Below are 14,850 nucleotides of genomic sequence, written 5' to 3'. Positions count from 1 at the left end.
TCAATTCCTGGTCAGGGCACATCCCTGGGTTGTGGGCTTGATCCCTGGTAGAGGGCGTGCAGGAGGCAGACGATTGATGTTCTCTCTCTCATTGATGTTTCTCTCTCTCTCTCCCCTCCTCTCTTCTCTAAAAAAGTAAAAAAAATAAAATATTTAAATAAAAAGCTTCTTATTAAAAAAAATAAAAGCTGTAAAGTATACAAACTGCACTAATCTTAAGTGTGTCTTGATGAATTTTTACCTATGCACACATTTATGAACCACAACCAGATTAAATATAGAACATTTCCAGCACCCTGGCAGATTCCCTGTACCTTTTCCCAATCAATGTTCTTCCCTGAGAGGCAATCACTATTCTGACTTATCCCCATTGACTGGTTTTGCCTGTTATTGAATTTCACATAAATGGAATCATACAGTACAAACTCATATGTATCTTACTTCTTTTGCTCAACAATATGTCTAAAAGAGTCATCTATGTTGCATGTATCAGCAGTTCATTCTTTCTAATTACTGTATAGTTTATTTTGTGACTATACTATAATTTATTTATTCTTTATGAGTAAAACTACCATAAACATTCTTGTAAATGTGTTCATGTACATAAGAGCTCATTTCCCTTGGGTATATTCCTAAGAATGGGTCTGCTGGGTCATGGAATAGGCTTATGTTTATAGTGGATACTGCTGAACAGCTTTCCAAAATAGTTATCCTAAAGTAGCCTAAGAGCCAACAGAATGTAGAATTTAAGTTAAAAGCACATACTGTTTTAGAAAGTTCACTTCCAGATTCCATAATGCGCAAACACAAAGGGATAATTTCTGTTGTCAATAAAAAGTTGATTACTTCCTGCTCATCTGTTTTCACCAGAGCCCCTAAAGAAAATACGAACAAAAGTATTTCAGTTATTAGGGTTTCCGATTAAAATTAACTTTGTATTGTTCATCCAGATAGTTGTGGAACTTAAATAACAAAGAACACAAGCTGTAGTTTATATGTCAGAGAATCAGAGTCATACCCACAGAGAGAGAGAGAGAGAGAGAGGAAGAAAAGCACAGGTTGACTGTTGTTAGCCAGCACCAAAAAATAAGGAACCAAATTTGGTCCATCAGAGTTAGCAGCAGTTTAGCCATCTAAATCTTTATTTATTTATTTTTAATCACTCTTGGTGAACAATCATATGATAATATTATCATCTGTTCTCCATTTATTTTAGACAAGAGAAGCATTCTGCATCAGTATTAAAGCATATTTCCAGGTAGCAAAGAAATGGTGTAAGTCTGAATCCTACTTCACAATGCTCATAAACATTACTTCCTGTTTACTAATTGTCCCCCTCTCTTCAAAGAGCACAAACATTGTGGGTATATCCAAACAAGAAACACACACAGACCTAGATTCTAATCCTGGTTCCACACAGTTTAGTTTGATAAAGGTACCTTTCCTTTGTAGGCCTGTTTCTTTATCTATAAAATAATAGTTGAAACAAATGATTTCTAAAAGTCATCCCAATTCTTTTATTCTGTTGGCCTCTAAACTGACACCAGTGGCCAGGTAACTGACACAGTTCAGTAGTATTATCTCTACTCTGTACACAGGGAAGCAGAACCCCATGAAAGAAATGACTGTTCCCTAAGCTGCCCAATGCATCACTAAGACTTTATAGGAAAGGCCTTGGTTAATAGGACCTATAACTAAAATCAATCACTTTGGGAAAGAGTAATGAATATACTGTTTTGCCCAGAAGTGAAGATCTACAGATGCTACATTTCCAAACCCCACAGCAAACAGCACATACCATAAGTTACCAATAAGGCCTACAGTAGATGTCAAATTATTATCTCATTTACATTTTATATGTAGGTCTAAAATCCACTGAGTTAATTTTTGTACAGACCATGGGTATGGATCATGGGTTATTGTTTTGAATATGGATATCCAATTGTTCCTGCACTAATTATTGAAAACACTATCCTTTCTCCACTAAATTATCTTTGTACACTTGTCAAAAATCAATTGACCATATTTGTGTGGATTTATTTCTGGACTCTCCATTGTGTTTCATTGATCTACAAGTTTATCCAATGCCACACTGTCTTTACTACTATAGTTTTCCAGTAGGTCTGGAAATCAGGTAGTATACATCTTCCAACTGTCCTTTTTAAAAAAGTTTAGATATTCTAGTTCATTTGCCATTACATATAAATTTTAGGATAGCTTGTCAATTTCTATTTAAAAAATCCTGCTGGATTTTTTGGGGCAATTGCTCTAAATCTATAGATCAGTTTGGGGAGAATTGACATCTCAGCAATATACAATCACTGATATACCAATCAATAAACATGGTATTAGTATATCTCTGTATTTATTAAGACCTTCTTTCATCAATTTTAGTTTTTAACTACACATATTTTGTAAGATTTACACCCAAGTTTTTCACGTTTTAGTGCTATTATAAATGGTAGGTTTCAAATTCTAATAGCTTTTTGGGATAGATTCTTCAAGATTTTTACATGTAGTTAATCATGTTATCTGTGAAGAGGGTCTTATTTTTTTCTAATTTGTAAGCCCTTTACTTTTTTTCTCATGCCTAATGTACCAGATAGGTAACCCAGCATGATACTGAACAGGAGTGGTAAGAATAAACATCCTTTCCTTATTCTCCATCTTTGGGGACAACAATCAATTTTTCACATTAACTATTAACTATGATGTTAACCATAGGTTTTTGTTTTTCCTTTTTGTACTTTATCAAATTAAGAAAGTTCCCCTGTATTCCACTTTGCTGGAATTTTTATCATAAATGAATACTGCCCTGACCGGTTTGGCTCAGCGGTTAGAATGTTGGACTGCGTTCTGGAGAGACCTGGGTTTGGTTCCCGCTACGGGCAAGAACCTCGGTTGCAGTTTGTCCCCGGCCCTGGTTGGGTCGTGTGGGTGGCAACCACTCGATGTGTCCCTTTCACGTCGATGTCTCTCTCTCTCTCTCTTTCCCTTCCTCCCACTCTATCTGAACAAAATATCAAAAAATGTCCTTGGGTGAGGATAAATGAATACTAAATTCTATCAAAGGCTTAAAAAAAACCCTACAAAAATGATAATGGTTTTTATTAGTCTCTTGATATAATCAATCATATTGAATCATTTTTGAAAAGTGAGCCAGCATGCATGCCCAGGATAAACCTCCATTGGTCATGATGATCTTTTTTTTTTTTTTTTTATCCTCACCCGAGGATATTTTTCCATTTTTTGTACAGATAGAGTGGGAGGGAGAGAGAGGAAGGGAGAGAGAGAAAGATCGACGTGAAGGGACACATCGAGTGGCTGCCACCCGCACGACCAACCAGGGCCGGGGACAAACTGCAACCAAAGTACGTGCCCTTAGCGGGAACCGAACCCGGGTCTCTCCGGACCGCAGGCCGACGCTCTAATGGCTGAGCCAAACTGGCCAGGGCATGATGATCTTTTTTATATACTGTTAGATTTAATTTGTTACCGATTTGGTGAGAATTTCTGCAGCTATGTTCATAAGGAAGCCTGTAGCTTCCTTTTGTCTTTTTCTTGTTTTATCATCATAGTAATGGCTTCACCAAAAGTTAAGAGGCTTCTTTTGTGTTCTTGAAAAGTTTTGTAGAATTAGTATTATTTCTTCTTTAAATTTTTGATAGACTTCACTAGTAAAACAATCTAGGCCTGGAGTTTTCTCCATTGGAAGGTTTTAAACTACAAAGACAATAGATAAAAGACTGTTTAGTTTATCTACGTTTCTCAAGTGTTTTAGCAGATTGAATCTTTCAAAAAAAATTTTTTCATTTCATCTAAGTTGTCAAATTTATGGGTATAAAGTTTTTAACATTATTCCCTTATTATCCTTTTCATGTCTGCAGAGTCTGTTATTAGTCCCTTTCATTCCTGACATTTGTAATTCTTCCCTCAATCTGCCTAGAGGCTTATTAATTTTATTGATTTTTTTTTTATCCTCACCAGAGGACTTTTTTTTTTTTTTATCATTTTTTGTTCAGATAGAGCGGATGGAAGAGAGAGAGAGAAACATCGACGTGAAAGGGACACGGCAAGTGGCTGCCACCTGCACAACCAACCATTGGCCGGGGACAAACTGCAACCGAAGTACATGCCCTTAGCGGGAACTGAACCCGGGTCTCTCTGGACTGCAGGCTGACACTCTAACCGCTGAGCTAAACTGGCCAGGGCTGATTTTTTTCCCAATAAAAATCTGGGGGATAGGTGAAATGGGTAAAGATGATCAAAAGGTACAACTGTCTAATTATTAGATAAATAAGTCTTGGGGATGTAATTAATGTACAGCATGGTAACTATACAGTAGTAACAATACTACTTTGTATATATGAAACTTAAGAGAACAGATCTTAAAAGTTCTCATAACTATGTGTGGTGGAGGGATGTTAACTAAACTTACTGTGGTAATCAATCTCCAATATATCAAATCATACTGTACACCTATAACAATACAATGTTATATGTCAATTTAAAAAAAAAAAAAATCAGCTTTGGGCCCTGGCCGGTTTTGCTCGGCAGTTAGAGAGTCAGTCCACGGACTAATGAGTCTTGGGTTCGATTCCAGTCAAGGGCACGTACCTCGGTTGCATTTCATCCCTAGCTCTGGTCAGGGTTGTGTAGGAGGCAACCAGTCGATATGTCTCTCTCACACTGATGTTTCTTTCTCCCTTACTCTCCCTCCCACTGTATCTGAAGAAAAATAGAAAATTATCCTCAGGTGAGGATTAAAAAAGAAACCAGCTTTTGGTTTCATTGATTTTCTGTTCTTATTTTCACTAATGTCTAGTCTTTATTTTCCTTCCTTCTGTATGCGCTGGTTTAATTTGCTCCTTTTTAAAAAAGTATATATTATTTATTATAATGAACAAATTATCACTAATAATCATGCCTTTCGGTTTAATCCTACTGAGTTCAGAACAAAAATAATTTGCATACAACAAAGTTTCTGAAAGATAGCAGATGAATTTTTACATACACATTATAAACATATTATGTATTTATGACTCAGAAGTAACCTTGGACATTTTTTTTATTTAATTATTTTTGTTACAGATGTTTCTCCCTTTCCCCCCATTGACACCCGCCCCCTCCCCAGCATTGTCATCTATGTCCATTGGTTATGCTTATGTGCATTAAGTTTCCTTGGTTTATCTACCCATCCCCGGTATCTCCTCTGAAGTGTCAGCCTGAACCCTACTTCTATGTCTCTGGGTCTATTTTGTTCATCACCTTATTTTGTTCATTATATTCCACAAATAAGTGAGATTATGTGATACTTGTCTTTCTCTGACTGGCTTGTTTCACTTAGTATAACACTCTCCAGGTCCCTTCATGTCATCTCAAAGGACAAGAGAACTTTTCTTCTTACAGCTGCATAGTATTCCATTGTGTATATGTGCCACAGCTATTTTATTCACTCATCTTTTTTTTTTTTTTTTTTTTATCCTCACTCGAGGACATTTTCCCATTTTTTGTTCAGATAGAGCGGGAGGGAGAGAGAGGAAGAGAGAGAGAGAGAGAGAGAGAAACATCGATGTGAAGGGACACATCGAGTGGCTGCCACCCGCATGACCAACCAGGGCCGGGGACAAACTGCAACCGAGGTACGTGCCCTTAGCGGGAACCGAACCCGGGTCTCTCTGTACCGCAGGCCGACGCTCCAACCGCTGAGCCAAACCGGCCAGGGCTATTCACTCATCTATTGATGGACACTTGGGCTGTTTCCAAGTCGATGTGTCTCTCTCACACTGTTTAACAATTGTAAATAGTGTTGCTATGAACATAGCGGTACATTCTTTCAGATTGGTGTTTCAAGCTTCTTAGGTTATATTCCTAGAAGTGGGGTCACTGGGCCAAATGGCAGTTCAATTTTTAATTTTTAGAGGACACAGTGTTATTTTCCATAGTGGCTGCACCAGTCTGCATTCCCACCAGCAGTGTCCTAGAGTCCCCTTTTCTCTGCACCCTCGCCAGCACTTGTTGTTTGATGATTTGCTGATGGCAGCCATTCTGGCAGATGTGTGGGACATTTTTATTTATTTATTTATTTTATCTTCACCTGAGGATATATTTCCATTTTTTGTTCAGATAGAGCGGGAGGGAGAGAGAGAGAGAGAGAGAAACATCGATGTGAAAGGGACACATCGAGTGGCCGCCACCCGCACGACCAACCAGGGCCGGGGACAAACTGCAACCGAGGTACATGCCCTTAGCGGGAACCGAACCCGGGTCTCTCAGGACCGCAGGCCGACGCTCTAACCGCTGAGCCAAACCGGCCAGGGCTGTGGGACATTTTTAAACAGCAAAACTATACACAACAGTTATAACTAAAGTAATACTGGCAAAGTGTCCTGTGTGTTTTTTGTTTGTTTTTTAAATCCTCACCTGAGGACATTTTTCCATTTTTAGTTCAGATAGAGTGGGAGGAAGGGAGGGAGGGAGGGAGAGAAACATTGACATGAAAGGGACACATCGAGTGGCTGCCACCTGCACAACCCAACCAGGGCCGGGGACAAACTGCAACCAAGGTACATGCCCTTAGCGGGAACCAAACCTGGGTCTCTCTGGACCGCAGGCCAATGCTCTAACCGCTGAGCCAAACAGGCCAGGGCCAAAGTGCCCTGTGTTTTTATCCCAGAGATACACCTGAGATAGAAATCTCAGGTTAAGAAAACTTTGAAAAATGTTTTGTGTATTAAGAATGTACTTTTTGGGAGTGGAGACAACAGCTTTTCCTTTGGCTTAAGATAGTCAGCAGTTTGAAGTTATTAAACTACAGGAATCAGAATCCTGAGGCAGGAATCCAGCGTGGGAGCACTTTTGTTTCTTCACTCCCTTCACAATGTTCACTTCAGGTTCCTTCCCACTGTAAAACAGCTGCTGGGGTCACTTCTATTTCAGATAGGTGATCGTTCGATGCTGTGTGACTTTTTCATCTTAACTGTAATGAAGGATAATTTGTGAAATGCCGGTCCATTTTAAAACACGAATATCTATGACCCAACAGAGAAAGCAATAGGCATTGTTGGGAAGCTTGAGGGTTACATCTGCTCCCCACCAGTCTGTGGGCCCTGTAAGCAAGCAGCATGGAGGATGTCAAGCAGCCCGGAGTTCAGTGACACCATGCAGTAGATCACAGCCACCTTTCTATCATTAATTATAATCATAGCTGCACTCTTTTTCTTGGCTTTATTATCTCACTGAACGCTTTTCATTAATACATTATTCCTATGGATACATTTGGGCACAACATATTGTCCTCCAGGTATGGGGGTGGAAAGTTGCAGGTAGGTAGCAAGAAGAGTACACATACTTTCCCATTTCTCAGGAATCCAGGTTTGCCCAGCATAAAACTGTAGCTGAACCCAACCCTCTGTCTACAGGGAGACTTCACCCATGGAACACACACCACCTGACATCAGAGGCCTCTTGTGGTGATACTGTCTCCATCTTCCCAGTCCTGGCTGCAATTCTGCTCCAGGAGGCAAACACAGCATCTGGAGTGGAAGTTGTCATAAAAATATTGTCCATTCCCTCAAGGAGAGCAGTAGCCCCTCCAAAGGGAAGCACCCCCTCCTCCTCAACGGGAGTAGTCACTTCAAGAAGATCAAAACATTCCAGAGTAATCTCCCCCATTTTCACCTTCAATTTCCTTTGTGCTTCTGTCAAGATCTTGGCCTCCCTTCCTGTCACAGGAATATTCTTTTGATTACAAGGGTAAATATATTCACACCCTCTTATATGCTTCCAATTTCAAGCCTGTGGTGCTCAGCTTTAATTGCTGGCACCAAGCCCTCATGGTGTCTCATGAAACAGGTTAACTGGTGGCAATTTAATGGACAATGGGCGAATTGGTCTGTTCTTCTGAAGTCTTACTCTTTTATTGTCTGTGCTATCTTTTGTGGACAGAAAGCTTTGACATCTTCATCTCTTCCATTTGGTCTCCTCCCTGAGTTTCTTTGTATACTTAGTCCACCAGCAACCCGATGTTCCTCTTTAGCTTCTATTGGTTAGAATTTGCAAGCCCCACCCCACTCTCTGACTTCTTTGTGGGGTTCCAATTCTTGCCTTTTACATTTTCCATACTCAGAAGTCGAGGTCGATAAAAAGAAAACCTTACTTCTCTTGCTCCATTTTCTTGTTTCTTAATAAGATATTTGATTCAAGACCTCTCTTCTAAGCCCCGCTTTAGTTACATTGTACAAATTTTGATATGCTGTTTTAATTTTAATTCATTTTCAAGTATTTTCTCATTTCTCTTATGCATCATTTCATTTATATTCAAACTTACCTGACAACTCTTGAACTATAAGCAAAAAACCTAGGTCCAAATATTCACCTTCTGCTTGTTCTCTCAACTGACTTGGAGAAACTGAGTTGCAGAAAATATATGCAAGGGTGAAAATTGGCGTAATATTGTCCAAGTATTTTAGTCTTCCTCCTCTATTAACTTTATCTTACCATCTCATCAATGCCATCCAACCTCAATGGTCAAAAAACCAGCAGAGCCCAGCTGATGTGGCTCAGTGGATTGAGTGTCATCTCATGGACTGAGAGGTCCTGGTTTGATTCCCAGTCAGGGCACATGCCCAAGTTGCAGGCTTGATACCCAATAGGGAGCATGTAGGAGGCAGCTGATCAATGTTTCTCTCTCACATCGATGTTTCTATCTCTCTCTTCCTTCCTCTCTAAAAAAATCAATAAAAACATATGAAAGAAAAAAAACAAAAAAACAGCAGAAATAGTATGATTTAAATCAGAATTCAGCATATACATTTTTTTTTTTTTTGGCCGAAATCATGTTATTTTAAACCTTACATGAAAAATTTGTGTAGCTTAAAAGCAGAAACAAATACACTGGAAAAAAGTTCCTAATTAGTATACCACTTGGAAGGAGATGTAAAAAACAGTAACATTCATTTGGAATGTATGAAATAGTTACTCTTTTTTTTTTTATCCTCACCCATGGACATTTTACGATATTTTGTTCAGATAGAGTGGGAGGGAGGGAGAGAGAGAGAGAGAGAGAGAGAGAGAGAGAAACATCGACGTGAAAGGGACACATCGAGTGGTTGCCACTTGCATGACCCAACCAGGGCCAAGGACAAACTGCAACCGAAGTTTGTGCCCTTAGCGGGAACCAAACCCAGGTCGTCTCTCTGGACCGCAGGCCGATGCTCTAACCGCTGAGCTAAACTGGCCAGGGCTGAAATAGTTACTCTTTAAAAGTAGAATAAAATGTCTCAGAAATACTAAACTTTTTTGTTGTTGTTAATCCTCACCCAAGGATATTTTTCCATTGATTTTTTTTTTTTTTCAAGAGAGACTAGGAAGGAGGGAGAGAGAGACAGAGGGAGGGAGAGAGAAACCTTCTTAAATCTATTTACATTTCACAAATCCAAAAGTAGTTCTTTACTGCCAAAAGGCCGAGATTTGAAGTAGCTGATACAGTCAAACCTCAGTTCTCAAATGTCTCCCATCTCAAACAATTCAGTTCTAGACCAAGTTGTTCACAGAAAAAATGAGTTGTCAAACAAAACTTCTGTTCTCAACCTGACAACACTGATGTATCAGCATGACAAAAAACATCTCTCAGGCTACAAAAGAGAGAAAGCACCAGTATGTGTTAGTGTATTGCTAAACCTCATGTTGTTAACATCTCAGATTATTGTGCTGTGAGTATTTTCATGGATTTTTTTTTGCTTTTGTTGCTGGTGAAATAGATGATTAACACAATTTTAAAACATAAAAAGGCCATCAACAGTGCTGATGTTGCTAATAGTGTGAAAGAGAGACCAATGATCACAGGCAACTGAAGAGGTAGAAAAATTGTTGTTGATTTGAATAAATGAAAAGCAGTTAGCTGGTGATAGCATTTCAAAGGCAATGATATGTGAAAAAGTGAAGACGCTACATACTGACCTCCTAAAAGACACACCTAGAATGAGTGTGTCTGAAATGAAAATGATTCGTTTAAGGCTAGTTGGGGTGATTCAATATATGTAAGAAGTGTTTGTTTATAAACAGTACATTAGACATGTACTGTACATATAAAAGTTTAAAACGCAATTGTTTGGGTGGTCTGGAGTAAATTAATTTAATTTACATTATTTCAAATGGGAAAAAATGATTTGGTTTTTGAACAAATTGCTTCTCGAATTGTATTCTGGAACAAATTAACAAGAACCAAGGTTACACTATATATTACTTTCTTGGGTAAAACGTATTTTAGACATATTTCCCATAGTAAATGTATATAAAAACATTAACTTGAGCATGCAAAAATTTAACTAGGTGAAATAGAAGGTAAACCCTTAAAGTTAAGGGAAAACAGTTTAGAAGTGACAACAAAAGATAAAACAGAACAAGAAAAACAAACTCCAATTCTTATACCTAGAATTATACTTTTTATTTGTTGACTGAAGTTATTGTTCTTTACTCTCCCTGCAATTCCTGTAAACATTTCTACATATACACTGAATTTAATCCCAACTACTGGGCCTTATTAACAACACTCAGAATGGCACTTGGTAAAAGAGAGCCATCATGTTCCTGATACTCATTCCTAAAAACAAACTCAATCTCAAAGACAAAAACAATTAGTGAACAAATGCTAGAACACACCAGACAAAATACCCAAGTTAAGACCACTATTATAAATTAGGACTTCAGGCTTGTAAAACAACCCTAATGACTCACCAATAACTCCAAGACTGGTTAGCCGAAGATATTCAAAGGGTCGCGTTTTGCTGACAGTGTGCAAAAAGGGGTACAAAAAAAGTGGGATGTGTGCTGCAAGGAATGCTGACCTGGAAGAAAAAAATAATCATTCAGAGCCCAGAATTAATTTAAGAATTCTAAACATTCACATTTCCATATGGTTAATTATATAAGGCCTATAACAATGCCTAACAAAGAAATCTTTAGGTAAAACTGTTACTGGTCAGTCTAAACCAGTGGTTCTCAACTAGGGCGATTTGCCGCCCCCCATCCCCCTGGGACACATGGCAATGTTTGAAGATATTTTTGGTTGTCACAACTGAGGCAGTGCTGTTGGCATCCAGCAGACAGAGGCCAGGGATGCTGCTAAACATCCTACAATGCACAGGACAGCCCCTCTGAACCACCTCCTCCCACCACAAAGACTTATCCAGCTCAAAACATCAATGGTGTCAAGATGAAAAAACCCTAGTCTAGGCTGATGGTTAAGAGAATACACAATTTTCCTCTTATCAGCACCAAGTACCTTAAAAACTGGAAATATTCAACTGCAGAGTAAAAATTAAAATAGATCATAAAATGCAATCAAGTATCCAAGATGTTCTCCTAGATGCCTTCTCTCACCTAATTTATGGCTGAATAACAATATTTACAGGTATAGTCGGACAAAACCTTATAAACCAAGACAACAAAGCAGTCATTACAAATTTATCTGCTATGCTTAAATGCATACTCTTCTTTTCTTATTAGAGAATTTCAGATACACTATTCTAAAAACATCTGAATCTGCAACTATATGTCAGGCAACTAATATGGTAACAATCTGATACTTTACACTCTTTATAGTTAAACTTTGTAGGAGAGCTAACACCCCAAATTTTTAACACTCAAAAGTACTCTTGCATTTTTCTTAAGTGCTTAAAAATAATTTTCTTAGTAACTTCTCTAAAGCTCTGGAAGGTCAGTGCCATCCTAACACTCAGATTTTATAACGTAACTTGACAAAGAGAGGAAAAACTTTAATAAGATGACTGTTAAGTATCTTAGGGCCATAAAAGTCACAAAGTAGATTCCTAAACAGGATTTCCCTTTCACCTTGCCAATTCTCATCTTTTACCGAGGTTGCCTAGAATCCTGTGTTAAGCAAGATTCTGATGCCAAATGTGGGTTTGGTGGAAAAAGTGCTGGGTTCAAATATTTACTAAATGCCATGTACTGCCTCACATAAAGCACAGTGATGCCTACTGTGGATTAAGGAGAAAAAAGTGGCTATCTGCCTTTCCTGAGATGTGAATACCACAGCTTTAAAATTCATTGCCATGAATGGTATATAAGACAATGGCATATTTTTAATTTTTATTTTTTAAATCTTTATTGTTGAGCCCAGCTGGTGTGGCTCAGTGGTTGAGCATCGACCCATGCACCAAGAGGTCACCACCGGTTTGATTCCTGGTCAGGGCACATGCCCAGGTTGTGGGCCTGATCCCCAGTGGGAAGCATGCAAGAGGCAGCCAACTGATGTTCTCTCTCCCCTCTCCCTTCCTCTAAAACCAATAAAGAGAAAAAAATCTTTATTGTTGAGTATTACAAATGTTCTGCCCCCTTTCCCCCATTACCTCCCTCCTCCCAGCTCCTATCCCACCCTAGGCCCTCACCTTCCTATTGTCTGTGTCCATGGGCAATGCATAAAAGCATGTAAGTTCTTTGGTTAATCTCTTCCTGCCCTACACAATGGAATATTATTCAACTTTAAAAAGGAAGGGAATTCTGATATATGCTATAATATGGATAAACCTTAAAGATATTATGTTAAGTGAAATAAGCCAATCACAAAAAAGACAAATACTGTATGACTCCACTTATGTGAGGTGTTTAGAGTGGTAAATATCAGAGACAGAAAGTAGAATGGTTGCCAGGAGCTGAGAGAATGAAGAGTTATTATTTGATGGGTATAGAGTTTTAGCATTAAAAGATGAAGAATTATGGAGATGGATGGTAGTGATGGTTGAACATTATAAATATATTTAACACTACTGAACTGTATATTTAAAACTGGTTAAAATGGTAAATTTCATGTTATATATATATATATTTTACCACAATAAAAAAAGGTTTAAAAAAGTTAATTATAAAAGGATATGTTAGCCCTAGATGGTTTGGCTCAGTGGTTGGAGCGTCGGCCCACGGACCAGAGAGGCCCAGGTTCGGTTCCCACTAAGGGCATGTACCTTGGTTGCAGTTTGTCCCCGGCCCTAATTGGGGTCATGTGGGTGGCAACCACTCAATGTCTCTCTCTCACACCAATGTTTCTCTTTCTTCCTCTCTCCCTCTCGCTCTATCTGAAGATAAATGCAAAAATGTCCTCAGGTGAGGATAAAAAAAGGACATGTTAAACAATACCATACTGTTACAACACAAACATTTAGTGAATTAGAAACCAGAAATTCTTCAGGGAAAAAAGTAAACGTGGATCTTGAAGATCCATACCCACACACATGCACCCTACTGCATGCCCCTTCTGTCATCATTCAGAAAAAGTTAAAGATCACATTCAGTACAAACCTCCCCAAAACAGACTCATTCAAAGCATTTTACCTGGTTTCTGGGTGTGATGCCACACACTGCAGTAATGCCAGAGCATTGCAAACTCTGTTAGATTGGTGTGCTGTCAAGGTGGGTGGGTTGATAGATGGGTAAATATTTACAATTTCCTAGAAAATGGAAACCAGCACCAAATGAACAAAGAACAACTTATAAATTCCCATGATATTAAAGCAAATAATTTGAATATGCTCTTACCCTTTTATCAGAAATATACTTGACTGAGACTACCTGTGACATTTCTACATGTCTCTAGGAAGATTTCTATGGAGGGAACTGTGGTCACTGACATTTTCTTTATATTCTGCATCTGTTGAGGCTTTTGGTTTTGAGGAACTCTTACATTTATAATCTCTCTTTTTGTTAACACCCTGCTTAAATTACAGTGATGAGGTAGCTGGCCAGATAGTGTTAGTAAATTAATCACAGGGACTCAGAAAGGCATTTGAGTTTGGTTAGGTAGCAACTGCAAACAGAGGAAGATAAGAACATGGGTACATGCAGTAAATATATGTACTCTTTACCAAAAGGTGATAATTTGTTGAATACAATTGTTTAATTGTAAAACTTTTACAAAGAAAATATTCCAATAAGATTAGATGCAGTAGGGATAGAATGTGAACTGACTTAACAAATCTGAAAAATTAATCTAAATATTAGGTATTTTGGACAATACTTTAAGGATGATCATTCCTTAGACTACAGCATATCAATTTTTTCCCCACCAATGACTATTCTGGTCAGAAACAAATTTCAGTTATTTACTCTTTAATGCACAAGTGTACTCACCTTTACTCCTACAACTGTTAAATAGTTAACATTTTCTTTCCTCAGCATATACCTTGCAGTCCTTACATCTTACTTTCCACCTTCTCACCATGGTCATGTAGAACTGTCCTATAGTACTCCCAAAGCTATGTTTCTGAAAGTGTAGTTCTTAGACTATCTGCATCAGAATCATCTGAGAGCAGGAAAGGTGCTTGTTAAACATATAGATTTTAATCTCAGACTAAACCAACTCTTGGGTAGGACCCAAGAATCTGCATTTTAACATGCACCTTGGCCTTTTCTAAAACAGATTCTTGCAAATGCCAACATTTGGAGACTCATCCTACTAATGTCTTCAAAATCATTTGGGCAAAGGCAAAGAGTTACAAGTGTGACAAAGACAACTAATTTACAGCTCATGGATATATACCCACCTGTAAAAGTGCTGCAATAGTACCAAACGAATGCCATAGCATGGGTGCAAGGTCAGGAACAGATTCTCGCTTCTTACTTAGCTCCAGCAAAGCATTTTCCCTTGTCTCAGGACTGGACAGCTCGTTGATCCACTGATAGATCTTTTCTCTGTCCACTTGAGCCAGTGCAGTAGGCACAGGCTTCAAGTAAAGAAAATAAGAAAGTAAATAAGTGAGTTTCATTAGAGTCAAACCAAGTCTTACTCTGCAGTAATGCTTTAGAGAGAATATACTTTCCATAAATACCAGG

At 38.4% G+C, this 14,850-nt stretch overlaps 1 protein-coding gene across 2 annotated transcripts in view; it reads right to left on the bottom strand.

Annotated features, from left to right (window-relative positions):
- CNOT9 (CCR4-NOT transcription complex subunit 9) overlaps positions 1–14,850 on the bottom strand; it is a 33,522-nt gene that overhangs the window by 7,139 nt on the left and 11,533 nt on the right. Inside the window, exons 2-7 of one of the 2 annotated variants that reach the window (XM_036253426.1) lie at positions 14,562–14,741; positions 13,354–13,469; positions 10,738–10,847; positions 7,681–7,724; positions 7,448–7,535; positions 766–875 (exon numbers count right to left, since the gene is read on the bottom strand). In XM_036253426.1, coding sequence (XP_036109319.1) covers positions 766–875; positions 7,448–7,535; positions 7,681–7,724; positions 10,738–10,847; positions 13,354–13,469; positions 14,562–14,741 — 648 coding nt within the window. The remainder of the gene's footprint in view (positions 1–765; positions 876–7,447; positions 7,536–7,680; positions 7,725–10,737; positions 10,848–13,353; positions 13,470–14,561; positions 14,742–14,850) is intronic. The other variant, XM_036253425.1, reaches the window with a different exon arrangement.

This window comes from Molossus molossus, unplaced genomic scaffold, assembly GCF_014108415.1.
Source record: "Molossus molossus isolate mMolMol1 unplaced genomic scaffold, mMolMol1.p scaffold_m16_p_11, whole genome shotgun sequence".
Taxonomy (NCBI): domain Eukaryota; kingdom Metazoa; phylum Chordata; class Mammalia; order Chiroptera; family Molossidae; genus Molossus; species Molossus molossus.
Note: the sequence above shows the minus strand (reverse complement) of the source record. Positions and strands in the feature narration are given on the sequence as shown.